A 26,498-nucleotide genomic window follows, 5' to 3' on the forward strand; every position below is an offset into this window, starting at 1 on the left:
CCTTGGTGTGGGACTTAGTTTAAATACTCGATTGGTTTAGCTCTTGAAACACAGAACTCCGTGTTTCAAGCACAGGTGATCCATTATCCTCATCCTCCCTTGAAACAGATGTGTCATAGGCATTAACACCATCCCTGCCCTTCTGCTCCCCTCTATCACTTCCCTTGAGGGATTCTTACTCTCTGCTGACCTTCTAGATTGGTAAAGGCATTCACCATCAAGGTGTGATGGAAAGGAAGTGGTACTGGGAAGACAATTAGACTTGCAAGGACATCTTTGTACATCCTTAGGCATCCTTAGACACCCAGTTGACTCATTTTAGAGCTGGGAAAGTAGGCCTAGAGAAGTGACTTGGCTAAAGTCATGAATTATAGAGCTGGCATTTGAATGAATGTCTTCTGATTCTAAATTCATGGTGCTGTTCATTATGCCACACTGTTTCTTCTGACTTTGAGTCACAAGACCTAGTTCTGTTACTTGTTATTTGTCTGACTTCAAGCAAATGATTGAACCATCATGAACCTCAGTTTCCCCATCTGTAAAATGGGGAGAATCATCCTTGCTTGACTTAATTCACAGGGCATGTTGAGAAGAAAGAGATTTTTAAGCCTCAAAGTGTCATAGAAACGAGAACTATTTGCTATTGTCAGATATTGTACCACAATCAGTTATTTACCTTTCCTCCATCACCTCTGGCTTTTCTTCTGACCTGGAAGGAACCAAGCACATTTGTGATCCAGGGACTCAGAGACTCAGGGAGTTAAAATGGCCTCAGAGGGCATCTAGACTGTGAGCTGACTAGGAACCCCTAATAGGGGATTGACTGGGAACCTTGCAGACTAGGAACAACCTAATAGACACACACATGTGGTGATCCAGTCTTCTCCTGAAGGCTCTACTTGTCATATCTCCTAGTGCCATAGGTCAGCCAGGCCCACCTCAGCCCCTTCCAAGGGTGCTTTTCTCACAGAAACCAAAGAGTTCCTATTCCCATAATCATACTGGCTAAAACTGGATCTTATAACTTTCCATCATGGTTCACTTCATACATATAGACAGTATGTTAAGGATCAATTGACCAGGTTACAGGCTACCCCCCACCCCATGCACAGCCCCTCTATTCTGTTATTCTCTGTTAGCATATTCTTCCAAAGTACCATGGTTTCTCAAGTTCTCAGTAGCATTCATATTCACTCTTAGACCACACCCTATGCTCCCATCCCAAGTCTTAAAGGCACATTCATGGATCTCAGGTTCCTTATTTGTATTGCTTGCCCTGATCCTCTCATTGTCTACACTCACATGTACATCCTTAACACTCTGTCCATTCTATGGTTTTCAGAGTTCCTTGGAAATCTTCCAATCTAATTTATATCTATTTCTATATCAACCAATCATTAAACATTTATTAATCACCTACTATGTGCAAAACACAGGAGAGTGGGATACAAAAGGGGCAGAAGACAGTTCTTGTTCTCAAGGAGCTTTTCAATCCAATGGGGAAGACAAAATACAAACAACTATATATAAACCAAATTATATACAGGATAAAAATGAAACAATTAAAAGTATTGGAATTAGAGGCATTAGGGAAAGTTTTCTTTAGAACAGAGGTGGGAATCTTTTTTACTGCCTAGGGTCATTTGGATATTTATAAAATCATTCGTGGGTCATACAAAATTATCAACTTGAAAATTAGCTTTCTTTATTTGGTCAAATAATCAATTCATCCCTAAAAAGCTCCTAGATTTATTGAATTTTGAATCCTGCCTTTGGTTGCTGTAGCAATGTCAGACAAAATGATAAAGCTCATGGATCTGGCCCCTGCTTCAGAAGGAGAGATTTTAGTTAGGATTTAAAGAAAGCCAAGGAAGGGTTAGTCAGAATGGATGAAGGAGAGCATTTCGGGAATGAATGGGAGCTAGAGAAAATGGGAACTGAGAGATTTATGTCTTGTTCATGACAAAATCAGGAGATTAGTTGAAGATTAAGGTATAAGAATACTAGAAAAGTAGGAGGAGGCTAGTTTAATGAAGTCCTTTGTTAAAAAGAGGATTTTGTATTTGATCCTGGAGCCAACAGGAAGTTTATTGAGTAGGGGTGTGACATGATAAAATCTGTACTTTAGGAAAATCACATTAGTGTCTGAACAGAGGATGGATTGGAGTAGGGAGAGATTCATCAGCAGACTATTGAAGTAATCAAGGCATGAAGAGATGAGAGCATGCACCACAGTGGTGTCAGTGTCAGAGGAGAGAAGGGGGGTATATCTATCTATTGGTCTATCTATCTGTCGGTCTATCTGTCCATCCATCCATCCATCCATCCATCCATCCATCCATCCATCCATCCATCCATCCATCTATCTATTCATCTATCCATCTATCCATCCATCCATCAATCCATCCAATCTGGTGTCCTAAAAGGATTATTGTAATTTAAACCTTTTAATAACAAAAAACTACACTAAGACTTTCAGGACATTCTGTGTATATATACACGAACATGTGCATAACTTTGGAGGACAGCTGGATACTCTTAACTCTTTCATCTTGGATTTCAATTCTCTATTAACAATGTTTGTTTCATTATTCCAAATCTTTTATCATTCTCTTTGGCAGAGAAAAGAGAACTTAAATAACAAATCAAATTATATTTGCAAAGTACTTAGAACTTGTAGGTCCTTAATAAATGCTTATTCCCTAAATAAATATTGAATGGTTTCCCCCCTTTTTTCTCATTGATTCTTGTACTGTAAGTGGGATTCTATCCTTTCTTTGATCTTGACCCTAACAAAGCTAAAAACAATAACAACAAAAAACTCCCAAAAAACTGAACAGCTCTTTTTTGTCTCTAGAGAAGTTTCATAATCTCTAGCAATATATTCCAGGTTCCTTCTGACAGTGTTATTTGTCCTTGCAAAAATCACTAGGAGCAATTAGTGATCGTCTAGTTTGACAAGTCAAGGGAGGCCCTTCTATGACATGCAAGATACATGCTGACCTTTTAAATTGTTCAAATCAGGTCACCTGAGCATTAGTACCTATGGTTAAAAAATTATCATCTATCACTACTCTTCTTTTTTTCCTCTGCCTCTCTCTTCTGATACTACCTATGGATTCATAGCAGGATTTCTTAGTGTTTAAGCAGATGCTTTCTCTTTAGAGAATTTAACTTTTCCATTTACAGAAGGGGTATCATGAAATCCTTTAACAGTCTGGTGAATACTATGAATATCTTCTCAGAATAATATTTTTAAGTGCATGAAACAAAATGCAAAGGTACCAATTCCACTGATATATAGTTATCAATATATACATATATGCATATGAATATATTTGTATATGTATACACACACCCATACCCATTATATATATATATGTATATGTATATATATATATATATATATATATATATATTTTTATGTATGGGTCAGGAAGACTCATGTTCCTGAGTTCAAATCTGACCTTGGACACTTACTATCTATGTGACCCTGGGAAAGTCATTTATCTCTGCCTCCTTTTTCTCAACTGTAAAAAAGAACTGGAAAAGGAAATGGTAAAACACTCTACTATCTTTACTAAGAAAACGCCAAATGGGGTCATGAAGAATTGAACTCTACTGAAACAACTGAATAATAACAATATGTATGGGTATATATATGTAGCACACACATTTACATGTGTGCATACACATCTATATCTGTATCTATCTATATGAATTTTATGTACTCCAAAGTAAGAACCTCAGATTTACAGGAGGGGCTTCATCTCCTTTACTCAGCTTTAAATCTTCAGTAATCCTTTTTCCTTTCTTCTCTGTGTCATATTTCTCTATTTTTTTTAGGTTTTTGCAAGGCAAATGGGGTTAAGTGGCTTGCCCAAGGCCACACAGTTAGGTAATTATTAAGTGTCTGAGACTGGATTTGAACCAGGTACTCCTGACTCCAAGGCTGGTGCTTTATCCACTACGCCACCTAGCCGCCCCTCATATTTATCTATTGGTCAACCAAATTCTCCATGTGGGTCAGAATGTCCTGCCTCTTCAGGTCCTTGTTGTCTTTATTTTATATGAAAGACCTCTTTCATTTATTTTTCCTGACAATGTGGTGGGTTCCAGGATTTCATGAATCTGCTTTTTTATTCATTCCATTGGTAGTGAAACTTTGGTATGTTGGTTACTAGATTCCAATATGGCCACTAACTCCTCCCTAAACCCCTCCTGCTCATATGCAGAAAAGGGTCACATACCTTTCTCTCCTGGCCTTGATTCTTTCTTCTTCATATCTGAAAGAAATAAAAAAAAAATAAGACAAAGCTCATAACTGTGTGTAGCAATGTGAGATGTCCTACATACTTCTTACCTGGAACACATTATTAGAGAAGACCTTAGGTAGAAAGTATAGAAACAAATTTGTTTTTATATCCTCAAGATTTAAACATACAGGAAAACATTTGTATCTAGTATTACTCATCTTAGTATAGACGGAGATGCAGTTGTACTGACTAAGGAGGAAGGTTTCTCAATCCAATGCTGCAAGGCTAGCATGTTCAAAGACAGGAAGATACAGAAATTCTGGGTTCCCTCAACTGGTCCTTATACTGTGGTTTTAGAGCTGATTGACTTGGCAAGAAGGAAAGACCTCTGTGTGCAGCTATTGGGGATCTGGTTCTATGGGTAACCTTGTTTCCTTGTATGGTATATGAGCCATGGAAGCACATGGAAGTTGTAAGCACAAAGAACATCACAGATAATGATGACTCTGTCAGAAGGGTGGCAGTGATGGTGACCTTTCCTCACTCACTCACTCAGGAACAGGTCCCTGGTTGTCAGATGGTGAGAGACACTTGGAATTGAAAGTACTGCACATAATTAAATAAAAAGCTTAGGGAATGCTCTTGGTTCAGTAACTTTACTCCCTTCCACATATTCTATGATCTAGCCACATTGGCCTTCTTGGTATTCCATGCATACAACACTCCATTTCCCACATCTGTGCATTTTCATAGATTGATCTTCATCTCTGGAATGCTCTCCCTCCTCATAGTAGACTCCTGGCTTCCTTCAAGATTCAGCTCAAAGGGCAGCCAGGTGGAATAGTGGATAGACCTGGAGTTAGAAGAACCTGAGTTCAAATATGACCTCAGATACTTAATAATTACCTATCTGTATGACCTTGGGAAAGTCACTTAACTCCATTGCCTTGCAAAAAAAACTAAAGAAAAAAAAAGATTCAGCTCAAATTCCACCTTCTTTCATAGTCTACCCACTGCTAGTGCCTTTCCTCTAAGATTATCTCCTATTCATATCATATGCACTTCATCTGCAAATAACTATTTCTATGTTCTCTTCCCTAGGAGCATGTTAACTCCTTAAGCACAAGGATTTTTTACCCCTTTTTCTTGCTTTGTATTACTAGTACTTAAACAGTGTCAGACACTTATTAAACATTTAGTAAATGCTTGTTGATTAACAGAGGTCTAACCTGAATAACTCCAACATTCTAAGAGAGAGATACAGGGCAGAATCATCAAGTCTACTGTTAGAAGGGATTGGGGTCATCAAGCAATGAGGCAGAAATGGGACAAAGGGTGGCAATTATAGAATCAAATTTTGACTCGATATAAAGGTAAATATTGTAGTAACTAGGGCTGTCTAAAAATGGAATGGGCTGCCTCAAGAAGGCCAAATTTCCCATTGCTGTAATTGTTCTGGTGGAGACCAGATGACCACATTTCTGAATGTCAAGGCCTTCTGAGGTTTCTTCTAACCATAAAATTCCATGGTTCCAATTCTACTTTCTAGAGTGACAAGTTCCATTCACTCCTTCTGTAAGGTGGTGTATTCTGTAGGGTGTATTCTTTAAATACAAAGACAGAGATCCCTGTCTCTATCCAAGAAAGAAGATCAGGTTTGGCTAGGTGGCGCAGTGGATAGAGCACCAGCCTTGGAGTCAGGAGGAGTATTTGAGTTCAAATCCCACCTTAAACACTTAATAATTACCTAGCTGTGTGGCCTTTGGCAAGCAAGCCACTTAATCCCACTGCCTTGCAAAAGGGAAAAAAAACCCCTCAAAAAAAAGAAGCAGATCCCAGAAAGCACTCCCCTTTCAACTAAATATTCTCTACTCCATTTTAAGTACTTTTGGTTGCCTCAAAGGTAATGGGATAAATGTAAGTTTACCCACCCCAGGTGTTCACATGGACTATTTGTGCCTGACTGGGGAAGAGCATCCTGAGCTCATATTGTCATACTGTAATTTGTCTCAAATATGGTGATGTCATTTTGGTCTCCTTTGATAATGAAGAACAAGAAGAACCAACCAATCAGTTACCTCAACCAATTCTCATAAGACATGATTTTCCAGATGCTTCTTCATCTTAGTCCTTTTCTTTGAATGTTTTCTAGTTCTAAGTAACTTACTTGTATAAACTTCAAAGGATCTGCTATTTCATTGGTATGGGAAATGACACCACTAACCCAGATTGCAGCCCTCTCTAGCCTTTATCAGATAAATTTCATGAGTTTCTATGACCATACAAACTCACAAAATTCATCATCTGGTAACCAGTGTTCTGGTGATGGTTGTCATTGGCCCTTCTGACAAGAGATATATTAGTCCATCATGAATCCTCTTATGTGAAGTCTTTCTCAGTTGGTGGAACCTGTCCCAACTTGGTACAGCTTTTGAAAGACTAGAATCCCTCTCCAGACCTCAAGGAGGAATGGGAGGAAGGCCTGAGTGGAGGATTTTGCATTTGAAGTGTGGTTCCCAGGAGGGGTCAAAATGCTTCTAATGTGCTCTGAGAATATATGAGCTGCAGTCCTAGAAGGTCCTGAGAGGGTCTGGGAAGATAGGTCATGGAGAGAGTGTTCAGGAGGAGGTAGACATTACAGATTTTGGGGCAAAACAGACACTTACTGTTGGATGCAGTCAGGAATCTGCACGTGTTCCATGGGGATGAGCTGTTCCAGTTCTTCCAGGCTGTGCACGTATTGGATCTTACTGATGAACTTCACACTAGGAAGAAAATACAATGGAGACACAGATGAAATTGATCACAGTAGGTGGGAAGTGAGTGATGAAATGTAATCAAAGATTTTAGAGTCTGAGAGACACTCTAAGAATCACTTCGTGATTCACTCAGGAGTTCTTAACCCAGGGGTCCCTAAACATTTTTTTTAAGTTTTGATAATTGTACTTAAATATGATCACATTCTTTTGTAATTCTATGGTATTTTAAATTTTATATATATATGTATATATATCTATATATTTTAAAAAACTGTTCTAAGAAGAGGTCCAACAGTTCCACCAGATTGCCAAAGGGATGCTCAAGACACATTAAAAGTTTACAAATGCTTGATCAAGTCCAATCCCTTCATTTATTAATGAGGAAATTTAGAGCTAGAAAAGTGACTTGTCCACCATCATATAGCTAGTGAGGGGCAGATAGAGGATGAATGAATGGACTTCAGAACTGGAAAGGACTTTAGTGATCACCTATTTCATACAGGTATTCCTTCTACAGCCATCCAGCTATCACTTCTTATCATCCCCATCATCTTCAGGAATGATGATGAAGACGGTGATGATGATGATAATTTTCAACTCTCTCTCTCTCTCTCTCTCTCTCTCTTTCAGTCTACCTCTGTCTCTGCATCTTTGAGTCTCTTCCTCTATGTCTCTATCTTTGACTCTGGCTTTAAGATGTGTATGCATTAACTTACAACAGATACTGAGGCAGAGGAGGTTCTCATTAATGTTCAAGGGGGCTGATTCACTAAATCAAATCTATAAGGGAGCTCAGAGATCATCTAGTTCATGATTATTTCTTTGTACATATGGCAAAAGTGAGGCTCAGCCAGGAGATGGAAAGAGTGTATTAGAATGGAAAGTGTCCTGTATTTGAAGTCAGCAGACCTGGGTGCAGATTTGGATCTACCACTTCTTACCTGTGTGATCTTATCTCTGTGGACTTCAGTTTCCTTAACTATAAATAAGAGTTGAATTTGATGGTCTTTAGACTCCTGCCCAACTTTAAATCTTTTTTTTTTTTCTAAGAAATTTGTCCAAGGTTACATAAGCAATAAATGGCAGAGCAGGGACTCGACCCTAAGGTCAGTGTTCTTTACATTGTGCCACACTTCTAATGCTGTTCAATTGGTTCAGTTGCTTTTTGGTCCTGCATTTTGGAGATCAGTAATCTCTTTTGCAAAAACTCCTCTTTTGCTCCACACTGTGGAACACCACAGTGGTCAGAAGGTTTCTTGCTTACCTGATGAAGGGCCTGGAGATGGCCAACACTGTTCGAATAAACCAAGAAGGGTGGACAATGATTAAGGATTTCAGGTTTTTCCGAAGTCTGTTGGGAAAGACAAAAAGAAAAAAAAGAAGATTCATTAAATTAGCATACATTTCTTTTCCTCCCTCCCTCCCTCCTTCCTTCTTTCCTTCCTTCCTTCCTTCCTTCCTTCCTTCCTTCCTTCCTTCCTTTCTTCCTTCCCTTTTCTCTTTCTAGGCAAAGACCCATAATTTTGTCTAGGTTGGAAGTGCAGCACTCATTCACTGCCTCAGCCCTATTGCTGATCAAAGCACAGGAGCTTTGAAATACTCTGCTTTTCATGTGTGTTACTTTGACCTTCCTGAGGCAGACTGCAGTCCCTTGCTCCTTGGGGCTCAGGACATCGGTATCAGATTTAGTGCAGACATCTAAATCAGTTTAGGCCACTGCAACTGAGAACTCCCAAGCTCAAGCTATCCACTAGCTTCAGTCTCTTAGGTAGCAGGGATCATAGATGTTTGATTTATGCTGGTTTTTAGCAATCAGTAAGTGCCACATATTTCTTTAAGTAACTATAAGACACAACACTGCTATGCACTGAAGCACCTAGGTGTTAAAGTGGACAGAGTGCTAGACAGGGAGTCAGAAAGAAATCAAATTCAGCCTTAGATTCTCTTTCTGCCTCAGAGTTCTTACCTGTAAAATGGAGGGGGGTTAATAACAGTACCTACCTCCCAGGTTATTATGAGGATGAAATAAGATTCTATTTGAAAAATGATTTGCAGACCTTAAAATGCTCTGTATTGCTAGCTTATATTATTATTACCCTACTCTGGGGTAGCACCCACATTCACCAAAAGTATCCCAAATGTTAGCAGAATGTAGATCCTTGTTAAAACCAGTCTGTCTTATCCTGCCTTTGAATATGGGTATTACCTAAGCTCTCTGTCTCTCTTTTAGACCTATAGATTATAGATTGTTAGTGATCTGAGTGGATAGAGGGAATTTCCAGTCCAGTGAAATCACTCACCCTAGAAGTATTGATATAATAATATCTAATACTAATGGACATAGGATAGCAGATCTTAGAACTGGACTCAGAATGGCAGAATTGGAAGAGCTATTGGGTCTTAAGCAAGAGAATTTTAGAATTGGTATGAACATTGATGGGGATTATTAACTTTTTCTATGTCATGTACCTTTTTGGCAGTCTGATGAAACCAATGAAACCTCAGAATAATGTTTTAAAATGCATAAAATATCTTAAAGAAAACTAAAAGTTAGTAAAAATAAAAATCATTTTCCCTCATCTCATTTAAATCAAGCTTAACTGTCTCATTTTATCAATGAGGAAACTGAATCACAGATTGGGTAATTTGTTTGGGGCACATAATACCTCAGTTGAGCAAGATAGAGCTTGAACACCTTCCTTGTGGACTCCAAATGTACAAATTCACTGTATTCCTTCTGATGCTCACCTTCTGTCAATCATCTGATAACATTTCTTCAGCCAGCCAATCCCTGGCATCCTCCGTCGTGGGGTGGCACCATTCAGGTACACAATCATGTAATCTTCAGCCACAAGGAGCTCCAAACTGCTAATGACATACCTGGGAACCAAAGTCAGGAGTCTGTGAGTATGGGACCCTTGTTTTCTGTCACCAAATACCTACCTTTGAAGCTGGTTCATCATTCCCTCCCCCTTATGGCCACTCTCCCCTTGTAGTAGCCATTGTGCTCAGTAGGACTCTTGTGGATGCCCACTTGCTTTTTGCCCAACTTTGTTCTTCTTGATGATAACTCAGGATGCAACTAGCTATTTCCTCTCGTACCCAAATGATGAGGGTGTATAGGTCCATAGTATGCACCATTTTTCTTAAGTAGATTCACAGAGGGGGCATTTTGTGGTGGAAAGAGAGTTGAGGAAACCTGGGTTCTTGTCCTAGCTTTACCGGCAATTTACTGAGTGTTCATCAGCAAATATTTTTAACCTTCTTAGCTTCAGTTTCCTCATCAATGAGGGTAGGAATAAATATTTATATAGCATCTAATCTATGGTGCTAAATCTTTATAAATATTATCTTCACCTTTACAGTTAAGGAAACTGAAGCAAACAGATGTGACTTGCCCAGGATCACACAGCTGGTAAGTGTCCAGGGCCGGATTTGAACTCAGGTCTTTCTGTCTTGAGACCCAGCCTTCTATCCTCTGCGCCACCTAGCTGCCTTTCATCAGTGAGAATGCAGGGGTCAATCTAGATGTTTCTAAGGTCCCTCCCAGCTCTAACACTCTAAGACTATTTTTTCCTTGGATATTGTCTCCACTTTGATCATCCATTTTTTTGCCAGTAGGAGGACCTGTCATCTCACTACCAAAGACAAACTGGTTTTAATAAGGATCTACATCCTGTTAGCATTTGGGATACTTTTGGTGGATGTGGGCACTATAGCTATACTCTGTGGTCAGTGATAGGACTAATCTGGCAAAGCATGTATAGATCCTCAGATGAAGGGCCACTTTATTCTCACAGAGAACTATAGAATTTTTTTGAAAAGCTTAATTGAATTTTTTTTTTTTTTAGGTTTTTTTGCAAGGCAAATGGGGTTAAGTGGCTTGCCTGAGGCCACATAGCTAGGTAATTATTAAGTGTCTGAGACTGGATTTGAACCCAGGTACTCCTGACTCCAGGGCCGGTGCTTTATCCACTGTGCCACCGAGTCACCCTTTAATTGAATCTTAATTCAATTGAAAGTAGCAAACATCTATTAAATTGCTACAAGTGCAAGGTCTTGGGATTGATTTTGGGGATAAAGAGTTAGAAAAGTACACTGCTGTTCCTGAACTCAGGGAGCATACAGTCTAATGGGTAGGTGGGAATGTGACATGTATATGTCACATGTATATGCAAATAAAGTAGAATGTACATAGATAAGGTCTGCAACAGCATAGTGAAATGAATACAGGACTTGGAGACAGGAAGGACTGAGTTCAAATCCTGTTTCAGACTTTTTAACTGACTGTGTGACCTTGGGCAAGTCACTTAATGTTGTCTGTCTCTGTTTCCTAGTCTATAAAATGGGAGAAATAATAATAATACCTACCATACAAGGATGTTATGAGGAATAAAAGTTTGTTAAATTACTTTGCAAATCTAAAAGTGTTATATAGATCCTAGCTATTATTATTGTAATTGTTATTACCATTAGGCAAAGGAGAGTCAACTAAATATAATGAAGAATTTGAGGAGGAAGATATTTTCATCTAGGAAGAGGTCAAGGAAGATTCTTTGTCACTGAAGTCAGGCTTTGGGCTAAGGAGGAACATATCAGATGGAGGTCCTTAGAATTTATGACAAATCCCCCAAACACATCTTGCCTTTTATTTCCTCCATACTTTTGTTTAGAAAGAATTAGTCCTTTTCACCTCTAAAATTGGATGATTCTGTCATACCTATGTGAAGTCACTTCTCATTCTTCACATCTTTAAAACCAGATGACCTCTGGTCAACTTTCAGGTCTAAGGCTATGTCTGTATGAAAGTCAGAGACCCAAGTATTCACAATCCTTCATGAATTCCCTCTTGTCTACCAGAAAAAAATTCAGAACCCTTTGTATGACATTCAAGGAACTCTACAATCTGGCACCATCCTGTCTTTCCAACCTTATCTCCTATGTCTTCTTTCCAGATACTCTATGACTCAGCTATCTGAACAACTCCCTGTAGCCCAAGCTCACTCTGAGCTTTCCTACTTTGGTGCTCTTGTTCATACTGATGCCATGTCTGGAATGTCCTCCTTTTCCTTCTTTATCCAATGATTTCCTAATTATCCTTTAAAGTCCCTCTGATGATTATCTGATGATTATGTAGCATTTTACAGATATAATTTCATTTGATTCTCTCAATAACCTTGTGACATGTCTTTTATTATGCATTTTATACCCATGTAACAGATGGGGAAGTTCAGAGAGAAATTCAGGCTCTGGTCACTCAGAGAATGTCAGAGGTAGTGAACTCAGGTCCCTCCTTACTCCAGATTCAGCCACTTATTGCTACATCATGCTGCTTCCCTGACTTAAAAGCCACCCACCAAAGAGTCCATTTGGGAGTTCCCCCTTAGGTCTCTAAGAACACTTTGATACCTCTCTGTAGCAGATTTATAATATTATAAAATGTAGTTACCTATATTTGTCTTATTTGACTAGTAGAACACAAGTTCCAATAATGTAGGAACCATCGAAATTTTGTATCTTCTTCTACACTCTGTTGAGTGTTCATCATAAAAGTTGCCTCTTACAACTAAATAGAAGTATAGCTCACCCATTCTTAGAGAGACAAACAAAATAGTTAGCAAAGTTGGTTCTATCATACCTCAAAAGCAAAAAAGAAAAATGTTTTAAAAATATATATGTATATGTATATAAAAATGAAAATAATTACAGCTTTCAGGACAACATTTATCGCAAAGAATGAGAGTATAGAGAAATTTTATGATAATCCCCATAAACACACTGAATTAAATCAATGACAAAAAAAAGTCACCTCATTCCCAGACAAATCTGTACCCCATGCCAGAAGGCTTCTGTGAGGCTGAAAGCCTCTTCTGCTTGACCCAACTTACAAGAAGAGGTTTTCCATTATATAGTGGTAATCTGGAGAGTTACTGTCTGGGAGATAGCAGGCTGCAAAGACAATGATAGCATTCAGACCTTCACCATAGTACCCTGGGAGAAAAATAGAAAGTGTATTAGAGAATGAGTACTATAGAAAGATTCAATATCCTTTGTGGTCCTTCCATCTTTTATTTTATTGGCTCATGAATTTGAAGCAAGCCAGTATTTCCCTGTCTTTTTTCCCCAACTCCCCATTCTGTGAAATTTCTCAAATGTTTCATGAATCCACCCCTTTCTTCTGGAGTCCCTAATATCCCTCTATTACCAGCATTTCAAAGGCCCTTGAGTTATGTCACTTAATACTTCACTATCCTAGAGCTGAAATGGACCCAAATAAGCCTTGTTCTGCCTTCAGCTAGTGAAATGATTATTATTCCATTTTATTTCATTATGGACTTGCAGCAGACAGTACCAGACTAAGTTCTGAGAGACTGTAAAGTCAAGAAATTTTTTAATATAGTGACTCACGAAGACTCTACTCTATGAGGCATAGGGTGAAATAGAATTTGTGATGCTGAAGATAGTATCTGCATCCATAAAATTACAGAAATGTGAAGTTCTTTTGGGAAAGTGCTTCTTATGTTTCAAAGTGCTTTCATATAAAATATCAGGACTGGAATGCATGTCAAGGATCATCTAGTAAACTTTTACTGGTAGGACAAGTCCTACATACAATATCTTAGACAAGTCAGTTTTTTAAGGTCCTGAGAGACTCTAGATAATTCTATTTTAACTTCTCCTTCAGGTGTGTTTAAGTACAGAGTCTGAGATATGGTAAGAGCTTAATTAACATCTCCTTTTTTGCCTCCTTCTTCCCTCCTCCCCCTCCTCCTTTCCTCTCTCTCCACACCTCTCTCCCTCCTTCCCTCCCTCTCTCCCAAAATGTTGGGGGTGGGGGTGGAGTGTAGTGTAATGTATTGCAAGACTAACTGCTGCTGCTGTGACCAAAAGCATGGAAAATTAGTGAAGTTGAAACTTGGTGTTACAGTGGAAGATGCACAAAGATGGGGAGAGAAGTAATCTAATTTTAGTAGTCTGGAGTGCAGAGTAGATTGAGATTCATGAGACTGCTAGAATGCAATCCACAACACCTGTCTTTCCTGCTTCTCTGCAGTGATGCCTAGGAAAAATCCCAGTTTCCCTTGACCACTTCACTTTCCAACCCTCCTCCAACTGGTAAGAGATGGAGGAGACAAAGAGGTTGACACCTCCCTTGGTCTTTTGACTGCTTCCATCAGAGTGCAAATAGAAGCCTATTTCATTAAGTGTGAGGGAAATTGTTATTTTGTTATTATGTTAATAACCAATTATTAAATTAAGATCCAGAATTTTCTCCTTTATTTCTTCATTTAGACCCAGCTCTTAACAAATATATCAATCTCTGAGGGGCATGGTTGATTATGAGATTGCCCTAACCCTCATGGAACATGCTCCTCAATTTTGGGTCAATGAGGAGACTTTACTTGAGTTTATAGTATAAACAGAATCCAATCAGAATTCTTGTCCTAAAGTGAACAGCCTTGTCCCTATACCCTTTCATTAGAATTTTGAGTGACCTAGCTTATGAAGTGATCTGGATAGAGATGAATTCCTTTATCCAGATTGTTGCATGATTGGTCACTTTCTCAGCAGGAGTAGCCCATCTCCTCATTAGATGTCCTGGGTTGATTTTTACATGTCAGGGACATTTCCTTAAAAAAAAAAATTTAAGGTTTCAGGCTTCTCATGTTTTTGTCTTTGGTTTTCTGAGAGAAACCACTGAACATCAATTTATTGATTATTAACTAGCCTAATTAATAAATTGATTATTTATTACCCAGAAACACTGTCTCTCAAGTTTTTTCATTTGTCACAAGTGATTATTTGTGTGTGTCTGTTTTATTCAAAGTTGTTATTAAAATATACAGCCATTGACAATGATTTGTGTCTAAACCTGCTTGAAACTGAGAGGGTATAAGTTAATCCCAGAAGCTGAGGATATTTTTCTCAAACTCAGGTTGAAATGAGGTTGGGATAGGGAGGTAAGTTTATTTGAGAGAGATAATTTCTGCAAAGTAAGTGATTTCTGAATTATAAATAACTGCTAGACTGCTTATGAATCCAGAGAAAGACTTAATAAGGAAACAAGCCAGGAACAGTAAGAGGTGGAAATTGGTATGTATAACATTCAGTCAATGTCCCACTGGGCTGTGCTATGCTAATCCAGCTTCTGCTTAGAAACCTCCAGTAACAGAGAACTCATTACTTCTGAAGGCAGCTCACTCTATTTTTGGAGAGCTTTAATTATTAGTTATGATGATTTTTTGTCCTTTGATTTTGAAGAAGACCAGGGAGTTGATGTCATGACAGGTACATGAATTGGATTTGAGTGAGGGGGTACTGTGCTAAGTCACCAGCCTCATTTTCTCTTCCAGAGCCATTTGGGTCCAGTGGGCAGATATGAATCAGAATGGAGATGATCCTGAATGTGAAGCAATCAGGGTTAAGTGACTTGTGCAAGATCACATAGCTAGTACGTTTCACGTATCTGAGGCTGAATTCGAATTCCTGTCCTCCTAACTCCAAGACCAGTGCTCTTATCCACCATGCCATCTAGAGTCTTGGGCCTGGAAGTCAGGAAGACCTGAGTTCAAATCTAAGCTCAGACACTCATTAGTCATAATTCATACTTTAATCTTAAATATTGTCACTGATTCTATTATCTTGACTTAGCTCTGATTCCCTAGAATAATTTCCTCTCTGAATTCCTTTCTTCCCTCTAATCTCAATGATTTAAGACATATTGCGGTTTAATTTGTGAAAAATTAATGTACAAGTTGGGACAAGTCACTTAGCCTCTGTTTGCTTTAATCTACTGGAGAAGGAAATGACAAATCACTCCAGTATCTTTGCCAAGAAAAACCCCTACAGATCATGAAGAGTTGGACGAGACTGAACAACAAAAAAATTGTAAGATATTTTTTTTCTAATGTTGAGCCACAATCTGCCTCAGCAGCTTTTACCCACCAGTCCATTTTCTTTTCATTATAATCTCAAGAAGGCAAGAATTTTTATCTCCATTTGACTGATGAGAAAATTGAAGCTCTGAGAAATAAAATAACTAAGCTAGGCTCACATAATAAGTGGCAGTCTTAGAATTAATTCTAAATATCCCCAAAAAATAAAAAAAAAAGAAGGAAGAAGGAAGAAAGAAAGAGATATGTAACCACTGGAAATTTTATTTCATTATCTCTCTCTTTGGCCCTCCCAAGGATCCAGGTGAATCAGACAGGGAAATAAAATGCATAAGATTCCAGGACATCTCTAGACATTAAAAGGCTGCCAGAGTTTTTTTTTTGGGGGGGGGGTATAGGACTGTGTTAGATAGAGGACCTCTTGTGCTAGGGAACATTTTAAAAGGCTGATTTATGGTCATCAGGACTCTACTTGATGGAGTCGGGCTCACTGGCAGGCCTGAAGGAAGGAGAGATATAGGCAGAGTTTGCAAAGCAGGAAGGGGGGAAAAAAGGGCACTACAAATAATTTTGTCCAGAGCTTCTGAAAACTGTGGAACAGTTGCAATGATTATTATCTAATTATCTGCTGGTGATTTGGCAAGCTCTTTTGCTATCTTTTGTCCTTGAGGAATGTTGTCAATATTCACCATTCCCCCTACTCATGTGATCCACGGGAGTAAGTGAGGACTCTTCAACACAGAAGAATGTATGGGGTAAAGAATGAAAAGGATTGAGATGCTTATCTTAGCTCAAATAGCTTGCAACCACATGATGAGGAGGAGATTATTTCCCCACTTGTACATTAATTTTTTTACAAATTAAATTGCAGTATGTTATCTGCTTAAATCGTTGAGATTAGAGAGAAAAGGATTCTAAGAGAGAGGGGCTAAACCAAGATAATTAAACCAATGGCTTTATTTAAGATTAAAGTGTACATCATTCTTTTGATATGAACTTGGGAAGAAGTATGGGGATAAGGGAAAATAGCTTTTGAAAGTCAAAGGTAAAATAGTTCCTTTGTTTTAAATGGAACGGTTCAGGCTTTGAGTGTCCTCTAGTGTCCATAGGAGGACTAGATGTTGATAGTATTGTGCTGAAGCAGAGCACCACCTTGTGACTGTGTTAGAGATGTTACACTCTAAATCATTCAAAATCCTTTCTGAGCAATTATATGTAACCTATGGATGCTTAAATCAAAGTGTCACTGATGAAAATAAAGGAGCCCAAAGATTTCCTCAGCACTCACCTCCATGGGTCACCACCTTCATATAGGGTTTGATCATCTGGAGGTCAATTCGGTGCTCCTGCTCACCAATGATGACCGTTCTCCACAGACGTCCATTAGCAGCACCACCTTCTTCAGCTGCCCCATCCCCAAAGAGGTCTGCACTGTCACCAGGCATGTTCTTAGCAGTCGCCACAGGGGTGTCATCTGAAAGCAAGACATGAAAAGTCATTATTTTGTCTTCCTAGGCAACAGAGAATTAGAGTTCTCCTTTGTCCTCAAGTACATTGGTTCAGTGAAAATCCATTCATTCAACAAATATTTTTATTTAACTCTATATGCAGAGTACTGTTTGGTGAATGGAAAATTTGGATAGACATGACTTTTGTCCTCATAGAACTTGATATTTTTTTGAATGCCTATTATGAGCCTGGCAATGTGAGGGATATAAAGATGATTCCTGCCCTGGGGGGAAAAACCCTTACCATCATCTTCCCATCATTTGAGGAAGATAAGACAACAGCGATAATTGTCAATTTCAATATTGCTTTAAGTATTATAAAATGCATTTTCTATAACAACCATATCAGGTAACTAGTACAGATGTTAGAAAAAAATCTCCATATTATAGATGGAGAAGCTAAGGGTTCCAGCCAACAGGTGCCCAAGATCACACAGTTATTAAATGTCAGATCAGGGACTCAAATCTAAGTCTTCTGATGATGCCTACTAGTATCAGATTGTGTGGGTTAGGAAGACTCTTTCCTCTTCTACCTTCCTTTTTCTTTGGGTAATGGTATCAGAATCCTTCCCTCTCCTATCCTCTTATAAGCCATGGGATTATATGGACAATTCCCAGCACAGAAATCAGAACAAGGGAAGCAAAGAAGGAGGAAGAAATGTCTATCTCCTCTAGAGATTAGAGCTGTCCAAAAGTCAAATGGGCTCCTTTGAGAGGAAGTGGGACTCTCCTCCTTGGAGGTCACCAAGAAGAGGCTATCTGATCTTTTATGTTAAAGTGGGGATCACTTTCTTATAAGACTGGATGCCTATTGAGATGCTTTTGAACTCTCAGATTCTGTGACATTGTGACTCCATGGCTACAAGATAAATCCTTTTTAAAAATCTTTTTTTACTACATAGTATCTTAATAAGTACCTTAATTTAGATGTCACCTCTTCCAAGAAATCTTCCCTGATCCAACCTTCTTTTTCTGCCTTCTACCTTGGTAATAAAGGCCTTTTTTATTCCCTTTGACCTCATACAGAATTTCATTTGTACTTCTCTGAGACAATTTTCATGTATTATTGTATTAGAGTATCTGTGTATGGGACAGTTAATCTGTATTTATCTTTTCCTTTTTCTATATTATAAGATACATGGAGGTAGGGACACTGTCTATTTTAATTTTTCTATCTCTCCCAGCACCCAGCCCTCAGGGCTGTGGACAGAGTAGCTATTTATTGAATACTTACTAAATTGAACGAATTAAAAGATTTTTTTTTTCATTAGAGCAAAAACTATAGTCCTTCCCTACCTCAACAGACAATTCATGAGTTTCTGTGATCAAAATACTGTTGACTAATCTTTAGCAATGCGTATTTTCTGGGCAAATCACTTTTTCTTTTTGAGTCACAGGTTCCTTCTCCATGAAACAGAGAGAAGCAATATGATATGATAGAAAGAATACTGTCTGGAATCAAGAGACTTGTGTTTTGCATTCTAGATCAACTATTTAACACTTGTGTTAATAGTGAATCTCTTCCCCTCCCTGGGTCTCAGTTTCCTCTTTTGTAGAATGAGGAGACTGGACTGGATGGTCTCTGAGATAATCTCATGAAGATATAGGACTAGATGATCTGTAAAGTCTCTTGCAGCTTTCACCCTAGGATACTTGGAGTTTCTAACTCCTGGACTTGAGAGAAAAGAGTTTTGGAAACTTTAATGCACACTGGAAATAGGAATGACTATTTCTCTAGCCTGCACTTATGCCCCTTCTCCAGATTCTTGCAACTTGACTCTGAATCACAAAGCTTAGAATGCAATTGTACACTGCCTTGTTAGTGTCATCTACTAAACTAGACTGGGATCTTTATGTGGCCAGGGACAGTGTCTTACATCATTTCTTTATCCCTAGTTGTATCTAGTATAAAGCTAAGAACATTCAGTAAATTCTTGTTGGCAGTTTATTCCTTAGGTCACCCAAGGATCTATTGTAATTAGAGGTTAGTCCCTTTGTTATGTGTAAATTTAGTCGCCTTTATTCTCTGCTCAAAAACTTTCAATGGCCCCCTATTGTCTACCAGGCAAAATTCGAATTCTTCTGGTTGGCATTCAGGGCCCATGAAGCCTCTCATATCACCCCCCACCTCCCACCTGTGGTCTAACCAAACTAGAGGACCATTGTTTGTCTCCTGAACTCTACTGACTGTTCTTAAATAAATCTGGAGAGGAATTTAGAAATCATTTAGTCTAGTACCTTCATTTTACAGGTGAGGAAACTGAGGCCTAGAAGGAGAGAGAAAGTAACTTACCCATTGATCACAAATTCTAAATTAGAATTTGAACCCAATGAAGTCTTCTAACTACAGGCAAGCTATGTAGATAAGAGTGCCTGAGTCAGGAAGATTAATCTTCTTGAGTTCAAATCTGGCCTCAGTCACTAACTAGCTGGGCAAGTCATTTAAACCTTGTTTGTCTCAGTTTCCTTAACTATAAAATGAACTGGATAAGGAACCACTTCAGTATCTCTGCCAAGAAAAGCCACAATGAGGTCATGAAGGGTTGAACATGATTGAACGATGATTGTAAACATCAACTTCTGACTCCAAATCTCAAGCTCTTTCTACTTCATAATGTTGCCTCCTAATATTTGGGCTGCTCTTCATCCTCTTTTCATCTGTTGAAGCCCAACATTAAAGTCCAACTAAATGCGAAGCCCAACATTAAAATTCAGCTAAAATGCAATTTCCTCCAGGAAGCCTTCCTTTGATATTTTCTCCCCCATTTCCATTGGTAAATATCTTTCTTCTCCAGACTTCACATTGGGGTTAAGTGATTTACCCAAGATCACAAAACCAAGTATTAAGTGCCTGAGGTCACTGTTGAACTCAGGTCCTCCTGACTGCCACCTAGCTACCCCCCAAGTATAAAGTAATATTGCATATTATTCTTATCTGAATTTGTGTCTTATTTTCCTACAAGGCTATAAGAAATAAGAAGAGGATAGGAACCAGGACTTATCCAAACTTTGCATCTCTCCAGCATGGAGCACAGTCCTCTGTAAACCATACATGTTTAATAAATATTTGTTTAACAAATTCGGATGGAATGAGCGAATGTAGAGATGAATGTGATTTGCTGTTAACTCTCTATGAGTGCCAGCTTTTTAGAACCACCCTTAATATGGTTTTAATAAAACCATCTTTAAAGCAAGCCACTTGTCAACATCTTGGATTAGTTTGCCTACTGATTTCAGATTCTAGGGACTGATATTTTTAGTTCCAAAGAACCTGGAGGGTAGAAGGTAGGAGTGGGGCAGGAGCTAAGTCAAGAGGGGCTGGGAAATCTTTGTCTTCAAGACAGTGTAAAATACAGTGACAGGACATGAAAGAGGGGGGATTTGAGGATAGGTTGAGGCTAAATTCTACTTTTTAAATAAATAGGCATTTACTAGTCCTAGTTCTGTCATTTTCTAATTGTGTGACCATAGTAATGGCTCATTTAACCTCAGCTTCCTCATCTGTAAAATGGGGATTATTCTTCCTATTTCACATGACAATTATGAGAAAGGGTTATGAAAAGTAAACCTAGAGAAATGTAATTATTATAACAATTATTAAAATCATAAGATCCTGATGAGCTGATATTGATGAAAAAATAAAGGTTAAAGCTAGAGGGGACCTTGCTTAGAATATAAAACATGATTATTAGAATATAGAACATTAGAACCTTGAAAGGCAGATTGATACAGTGGGAAGAGCCCTATATTTGGAATATGAAGACTTAAATTTGAATCTTGGATCTGCTACTTACTAATTATGAGCAAATCATCATTTTGATCCTCTGTTTTTTCCAACTGTAAAATGGGAGAACAAAGCAGGGAAACAAACTAAATGATCCCTAAGTTCTCTTCCACCAGAAGAACTTAGAAATGTAAAACATTGAGTTAAATAGGGCCTTAGAAGTCATCTGATCCAATCCCTTAATTTTACAGAAGGGAAAACTGAATCCCAAAAAGGTGAAATCATTTTTTTTTTTTTTGTGGTTAACTTATGACAGAGCCAATCTCAAACCCAAATCTCTTGTCTGGATTGCACTATGCTGTTTCCATATATTGAGTGCTTCTGATGCTTCTGAAATTTTATATTTTTATCTTGGTCTGACCCACATGGACATACTACTAATGAGTCAATACTTGTACCAGCCATGATATGGTGAAAGAAACATAGGAGCTAAAGTCTGAGGACCTGAATCTATGACTTACTCCTTGTGTGGACTTGTTCAAATCCTTTCAATTCTATGTATCTGATTCCTCATCTGTAAAATGGCATTGAACTGGATGCCATTTAATGCTTCTCTAGGCTCTGAAATTTTACATTCTAGTTCAGACATTTTGTTTCTGTATTTTTTGCTAACAGAGGAGGATTTCTGCTTGAATACTCTATGGAGAACTTGAGGGAGGCTCAATATAATAATAACTCAGCCCCCAAAATAATATAATTTAGTGGGATGACTCACCAAAGAAACCTTAAGAAATAAGGATTGAACCAGGTTCCAAGAGTGGTTTTTTTTTTTTTTTTAACAGTGCAGCCAGCAATAGGGACATGAATCATTCTTTTCAGTCTTCCAACCCAGTTCTGGTTTATAATCATTGATAAAAAAAAAAAAAGGATACTTGTGTAGGATAGTATTTTAAGGTTTGCTAAGTACTTTATGCTCATGATCTCTTTTGAGTCTCACAAGAACATTATTAAATAAATATTAGGATTATTATTCCCTTTATACAGATTTAGCTAGACTGATTTTGCCAAGGTCAAGCAGCTACTATATTTCAGAAACCCATATGAACTTAGATCTCTCTTAACTCTAGCACCAACATTATTTGAATTAAAGGCAAAATTACACTCCCAGGCTATAGGCTCAGATAAGAACATTACCTTCCCACTCTAATTCGTTGCCATTTCCTAGGAATTCCAGGGAATCTGTCTCATCTGGGGTTTCGATGTCATCCACATTGATGTCCAGGTCATCGGGGGTGTCCAGGAAATCATCGGACAAGACAGAACCCTCACTTTGGTCCAATGAAATGTTGATTTCAGGAGCAACAAGCGTCTTTCTTTTACGATGAGCACCATTGAAGTTTAATGTGTTTGGAGGAGCTGAAATAAATTTAAAGATCCAAGAAATATTTATTAAGGCCTTATTATATGCAAGATACTCTGCTTAGGGCTAAGAATTAAAAATGAAAACAACACAGTGCTTTCCCTTGTGAGGCTTATTTTCTTCCGAGGGGAGGTTACATAGAGATAGGTATGCTAATAACTACGATACAAGCTAGAATAAGAAAAGAACATGCAAAGTACAAAGAGAGGCATGAGAAATTGGAGGAGATCCCTTCTAGCAAGGTGGTTCAGGGAGAAAGGTAGCACTTGACCTGGCCATTGAAGGATCTCAGATTTGGAAGAGATCTTAGGCACCATGTCCCTGGTATGATATCCCCCCAAAGTGGTCATCTAGCTTTTACTTGAAAGATGTCCAGTGAGAAACACTCCCAAGGTAGCCTGATCCACTTTGGGATAATGCAGTTGAGAAGTTTTTTATGGTATCAAATCCAAATTTGCCCCTTTGTAATTCTCCTCTATTGACTTTTGTTCAACACTTTGAGGACAAGTTAGAGCAGTGTAATCTCTCTTCTACATGATGGTTCTTCAAATACTTATTTAAGATTAATCTAACAGCTTTCAAGCTTTTTTCCCCCATTAAATAATCCCAATTTCTTCAGTTGATGCTCATATGTTCATATTATACCGGGCCCTTCCCTTGTCAGGGTCACTCCAGCATAACAATGTCCTTCCTCAAATTTGGCTCTCATCACTGAACGCAACATTGCAGATGCGGTCATGCTTCTCTCCATGCTAAGCTTGCATTAGTTTTTTTTGGCTTGGTTTGGCAGGGTTGGATTGTAATGGATAGAGGACTCACTTTGGACTTCAAAAGTCTTGCCTCAGACTTGCTATTCTTGTTTGTTTATCCTTTATTCTGTTTTTCCCTTATTTCTTTATTTTCTTCTTTTTTTTTTTTTGCAAGGCAAGGGAGTAAAGTGACTTTCCCAAGTTCACATACATAATAAGTATCAAATGTCTGAGGCTACATTTGAACTCAGGGCTTCCTGACTTCAGGACTGGTGATCTATTCACTGTGCTACCTAGCTTCTCCCTGTCTTTTGTTCTTGAAGAGGATCATGACATCAGACAGATGATGCCATGACCACCAAGTGAATTGGATTTAACTGAGGGAGGACTGTGCAAAGTTGCCAGCCTCGCTTTCTCCTCTGGAGCCATCTAGGCCCAGTGGCCAGATATGGTTTTGATACCAAGGCACTGAATGAGCAAGTCATGTGACCTTTCAGTGACTCAGACAAATCCTTAAGACCATAAGTTGCAGACAAGGTGCTGATACACATAAGTGGAGGAAGTTTCCACACTGGAAACTCCTCATATAGTTGAAATTACAGCAAATGCTACAGCCATAGGATTGCTTTCCATTAACTTTTCAGTATGCTAAACCTTATGCTCCCTCAGATGAATCACTGTAAAATCATGCCTCTGTCTTGCATTGGTAAAGTTGACTTTTTTTAAAAAAAAGTCTGACTTTACATTTATTTCTATTAAAATTCTTTTTTAAAAATTTGAATTCGGTGTATTTTGTTTTAAATTTACAAATTTACAATTACACCCCACTCCATGAGAGATCTCTTGAAACTAACAATACAGACTTCATCTGAAAGTGCATGTAACATCTGTAACTGGAGCACACTTAATTTTCTATTTTTATTTTTATTTTCAGATTTTTTTTTTTTTGCAAGGCAAATGGGGTTAAGTGGCTTGCCCAAGGCCACACATCTAGGTAATTATTAAGTGTCTGAGACCAGATTTGAACCCAGGTACTCCTGACTCAAGGGCCGGTGCTTTATCCACTACGCCACCTAGCTGCCCCTATTTTTATTTTTAAATGAACAGAAATCTATTTTCTTTCCCTTCCACCTCCCACCTCTTTAGGGATAAAAAGGGAAAAGATGAAATAAATTCTTTATGAAATATGTATAGTAAAGTAAATCAAAGTTCCTCACCAGCCATACATGAAAATATGTGTCTCATTCTGTATCCTAAATCCATCACCTTTCTATAATGGAAAGTGCATTTTATCCTCAGTCACCTAAAATCATGGATACTCATTGTATTGATTATAATCTTTTACAGCTTTCAAAGCTGTTTATTATTACAATGTTTTTAGTGGGCACATTGTTTTGTGGCTCTACTCACTTCACTCTGTATCAGCTCATAAGGGGCTTTTCATGTCCATTATAAATCATTTGTTTGAATATTTCTTAAACACAGTAGTTTTCCATCACATCCATAAACCACAACTTACTTAGCCCTTCTTCAAGTAATGGGCATTCTTTTTCATTTTCAGGTTTTTGTATCTCAGAAATTGTGGCCATGAATTTTTTTATACATATATGATCCTTTTCAGTTTTTTTGATCATTTTTGGCTATAGGCTTGTCAAGTAGGATAGCTGGGCCAAAGAATATGCACTTGTTAGAAATTTTGGGGGGGATATAAAATTTCATTGATTATTAATTATTAAGTAATTAATAATTATTGGATAATTGACCATTATATTTTATATTATTAGAGTCAGACAAACATACATTCAAGCCTAGCAGGATCTGTTTATATCTCATATCTATCATCCAACATGTAAGTAATTTATTAATATTAGCCTGTCCCTCTCTTCTCTGGGCCCAATTTTTTCTTTTTAGGTTTTTGCAAGGCAAACAGGGTTAAGTGGCTTGCCCAAGGCCACACAGCTAGGTAATTATTAAGTGTCTGAGACCGGATTTGAACCCAGGTACTCCTGACTCCAAGGCCTGTGCTTTATCCACTATGCCACCTAGCCGCCCCGGCCCGATTTTTTTTAAACAAGTCATTCATCAAATTTACCACATAGTGTTCTCAATTCAAAGTTCAGCCCAGACATTATATCATATTATTGTTAGATCAGAACTAGCTATAGTTATACTTTCAGACACTTTAAGGATGATTGGCCAAGAGAATATAAGCATGAGCCCCTGGAGGATGGATGACTCTTGTGGCAGTTTTTCTTAAAAATATTTTATTTATTTATTTTTCCTGCTACCTGCAAAAATAGTTTTCAACAATAATTTTTTTTGCAGGTTTTTGAGTTTCACATTTTCCTCACTTCCTCCCTTCCCTCCTTGTCCCCCTGACAGAAAGCAATCTAATATGTTATACATGTATAAGTATGCTAAACAAAAATCCATATTAATCATGTTGTGAAAGAAGAATCAAATTGAAATGGGGAAAAATCATTAGAAAGGAAAAAACCATTATAGATAAGACAACTTTTAAAAATAGTTTGCATTTAAACTCTACAGATCCTTTTCTGGATATGGATGGTATTTTCTTCACAAGTCTTTTAGAACTGTCTTTGATAATTGTACTGCTGAAATAAACAAGTCAGTATTGTTGCTGATGTGTACAATGTTCTGGTTCTACTCACTTCACTCAGCATCAGTTCAGGCAAGTCTTTCCAGTTATAGGACAATAGTGTTCCATTACATTCATATAACACAATTTGTTCAACCATTCATCAGTTGATGGGCAGCCTTTCTATTTCCATTTCCTTGCCACTATGAAAAGAACTGCTATATATTTTTTTAGGTTTTTGCAAGGCTAAGTGGCTTGCCCAAGGCCACACAGCTAGGTAATTATTAAGTGTCTGACACCGGATTTGAACCCAGGTACTCCTGACTTCAGGGCTGGTGCTTTATCCACTATGCCACCTAGCTGCCCCTATAAATATTTTTGTACATGTAGATTTTTTACCCTTTTTGGTGATCTCTTTGGGAGCCAGACCTAGTAGTAGTATTACTGGATCAAAGGGCATGCACAATTCTTCAACTGAGAAGTACCTTTCCATATCCTTTGACCATTTATTAATTGAGGAATGAATTGTATTCTTATAAATTTGGCTCAATTCTCTATATATTTTAGAAATGATCTTTATGAGGAAGAC

General features: G+C 38.1%; 1 protein-coding gene across 2 annotated transcripts in view; it reads right to left on the reverse strand.

Moving 5' to 3' along the window:
- Nucleotides 1-26,498, reverse strand: part of ATCAY (ATCAY kinesin light chain interacting caytaxin) — a 78,522-nt gene that overhangs the window by 11,719 nt on the left and 40,305 nt on the right. For both annotated transcript variants that reach the window (XM_074204048.1, XM_074204049.1), the window contains exons 4-11: nucleotides 22,336-22,557; nucleotides 17,198-17,383; nucleotides 12,904-13,006; nucleotides 9,764-9,895; nucleotides 8,280-8,366; nucleotides 6,923-7,021; nucleotides 4,251-4,286; nucleotides 677-709 (exon numbers count right to left, since the gene is read on the reverse strand). In XM_074204048.1, the coding sequence (XP_074060149.1) occupies nucleotides 677-709; nucleotides 4,251-4,286; nucleotides 6,923-7,021; nucleotides 8,280-8,366; nucleotides 9,764-9,895; nucleotides 12,904-13,006; nucleotides 17,198-17,383; nucleotides 22,336-22,557 (898 nt within the window). The remainder of the gene's footprint in view (nucleotides 1-676; nucleotides 710-4,250; nucleotides 4,287-6,922; nucleotides 7,022-8,279; nucleotides 8,367-9,763; nucleotides 9,896-12,903; nucleotides 13,007-17,197; nucleotides 17,384-22,335; nucleotides 22,558-26,498) is intronic.

Source organism: Macrotis lagotis, chromosome X (genome assembly GCF_037893015.1).
Source record: "Macrotis lagotis isolate mMagLag1 chromosome X, bilby.v1.9.chrom.fasta, whole genome shotgun sequence".
Taxonomy (NCBI): Eukaryota; Metazoa; Chordata; class Mammalia; order Peramelemorphia; family Peramelidae; genus Macrotis; species Macrotis lagotis.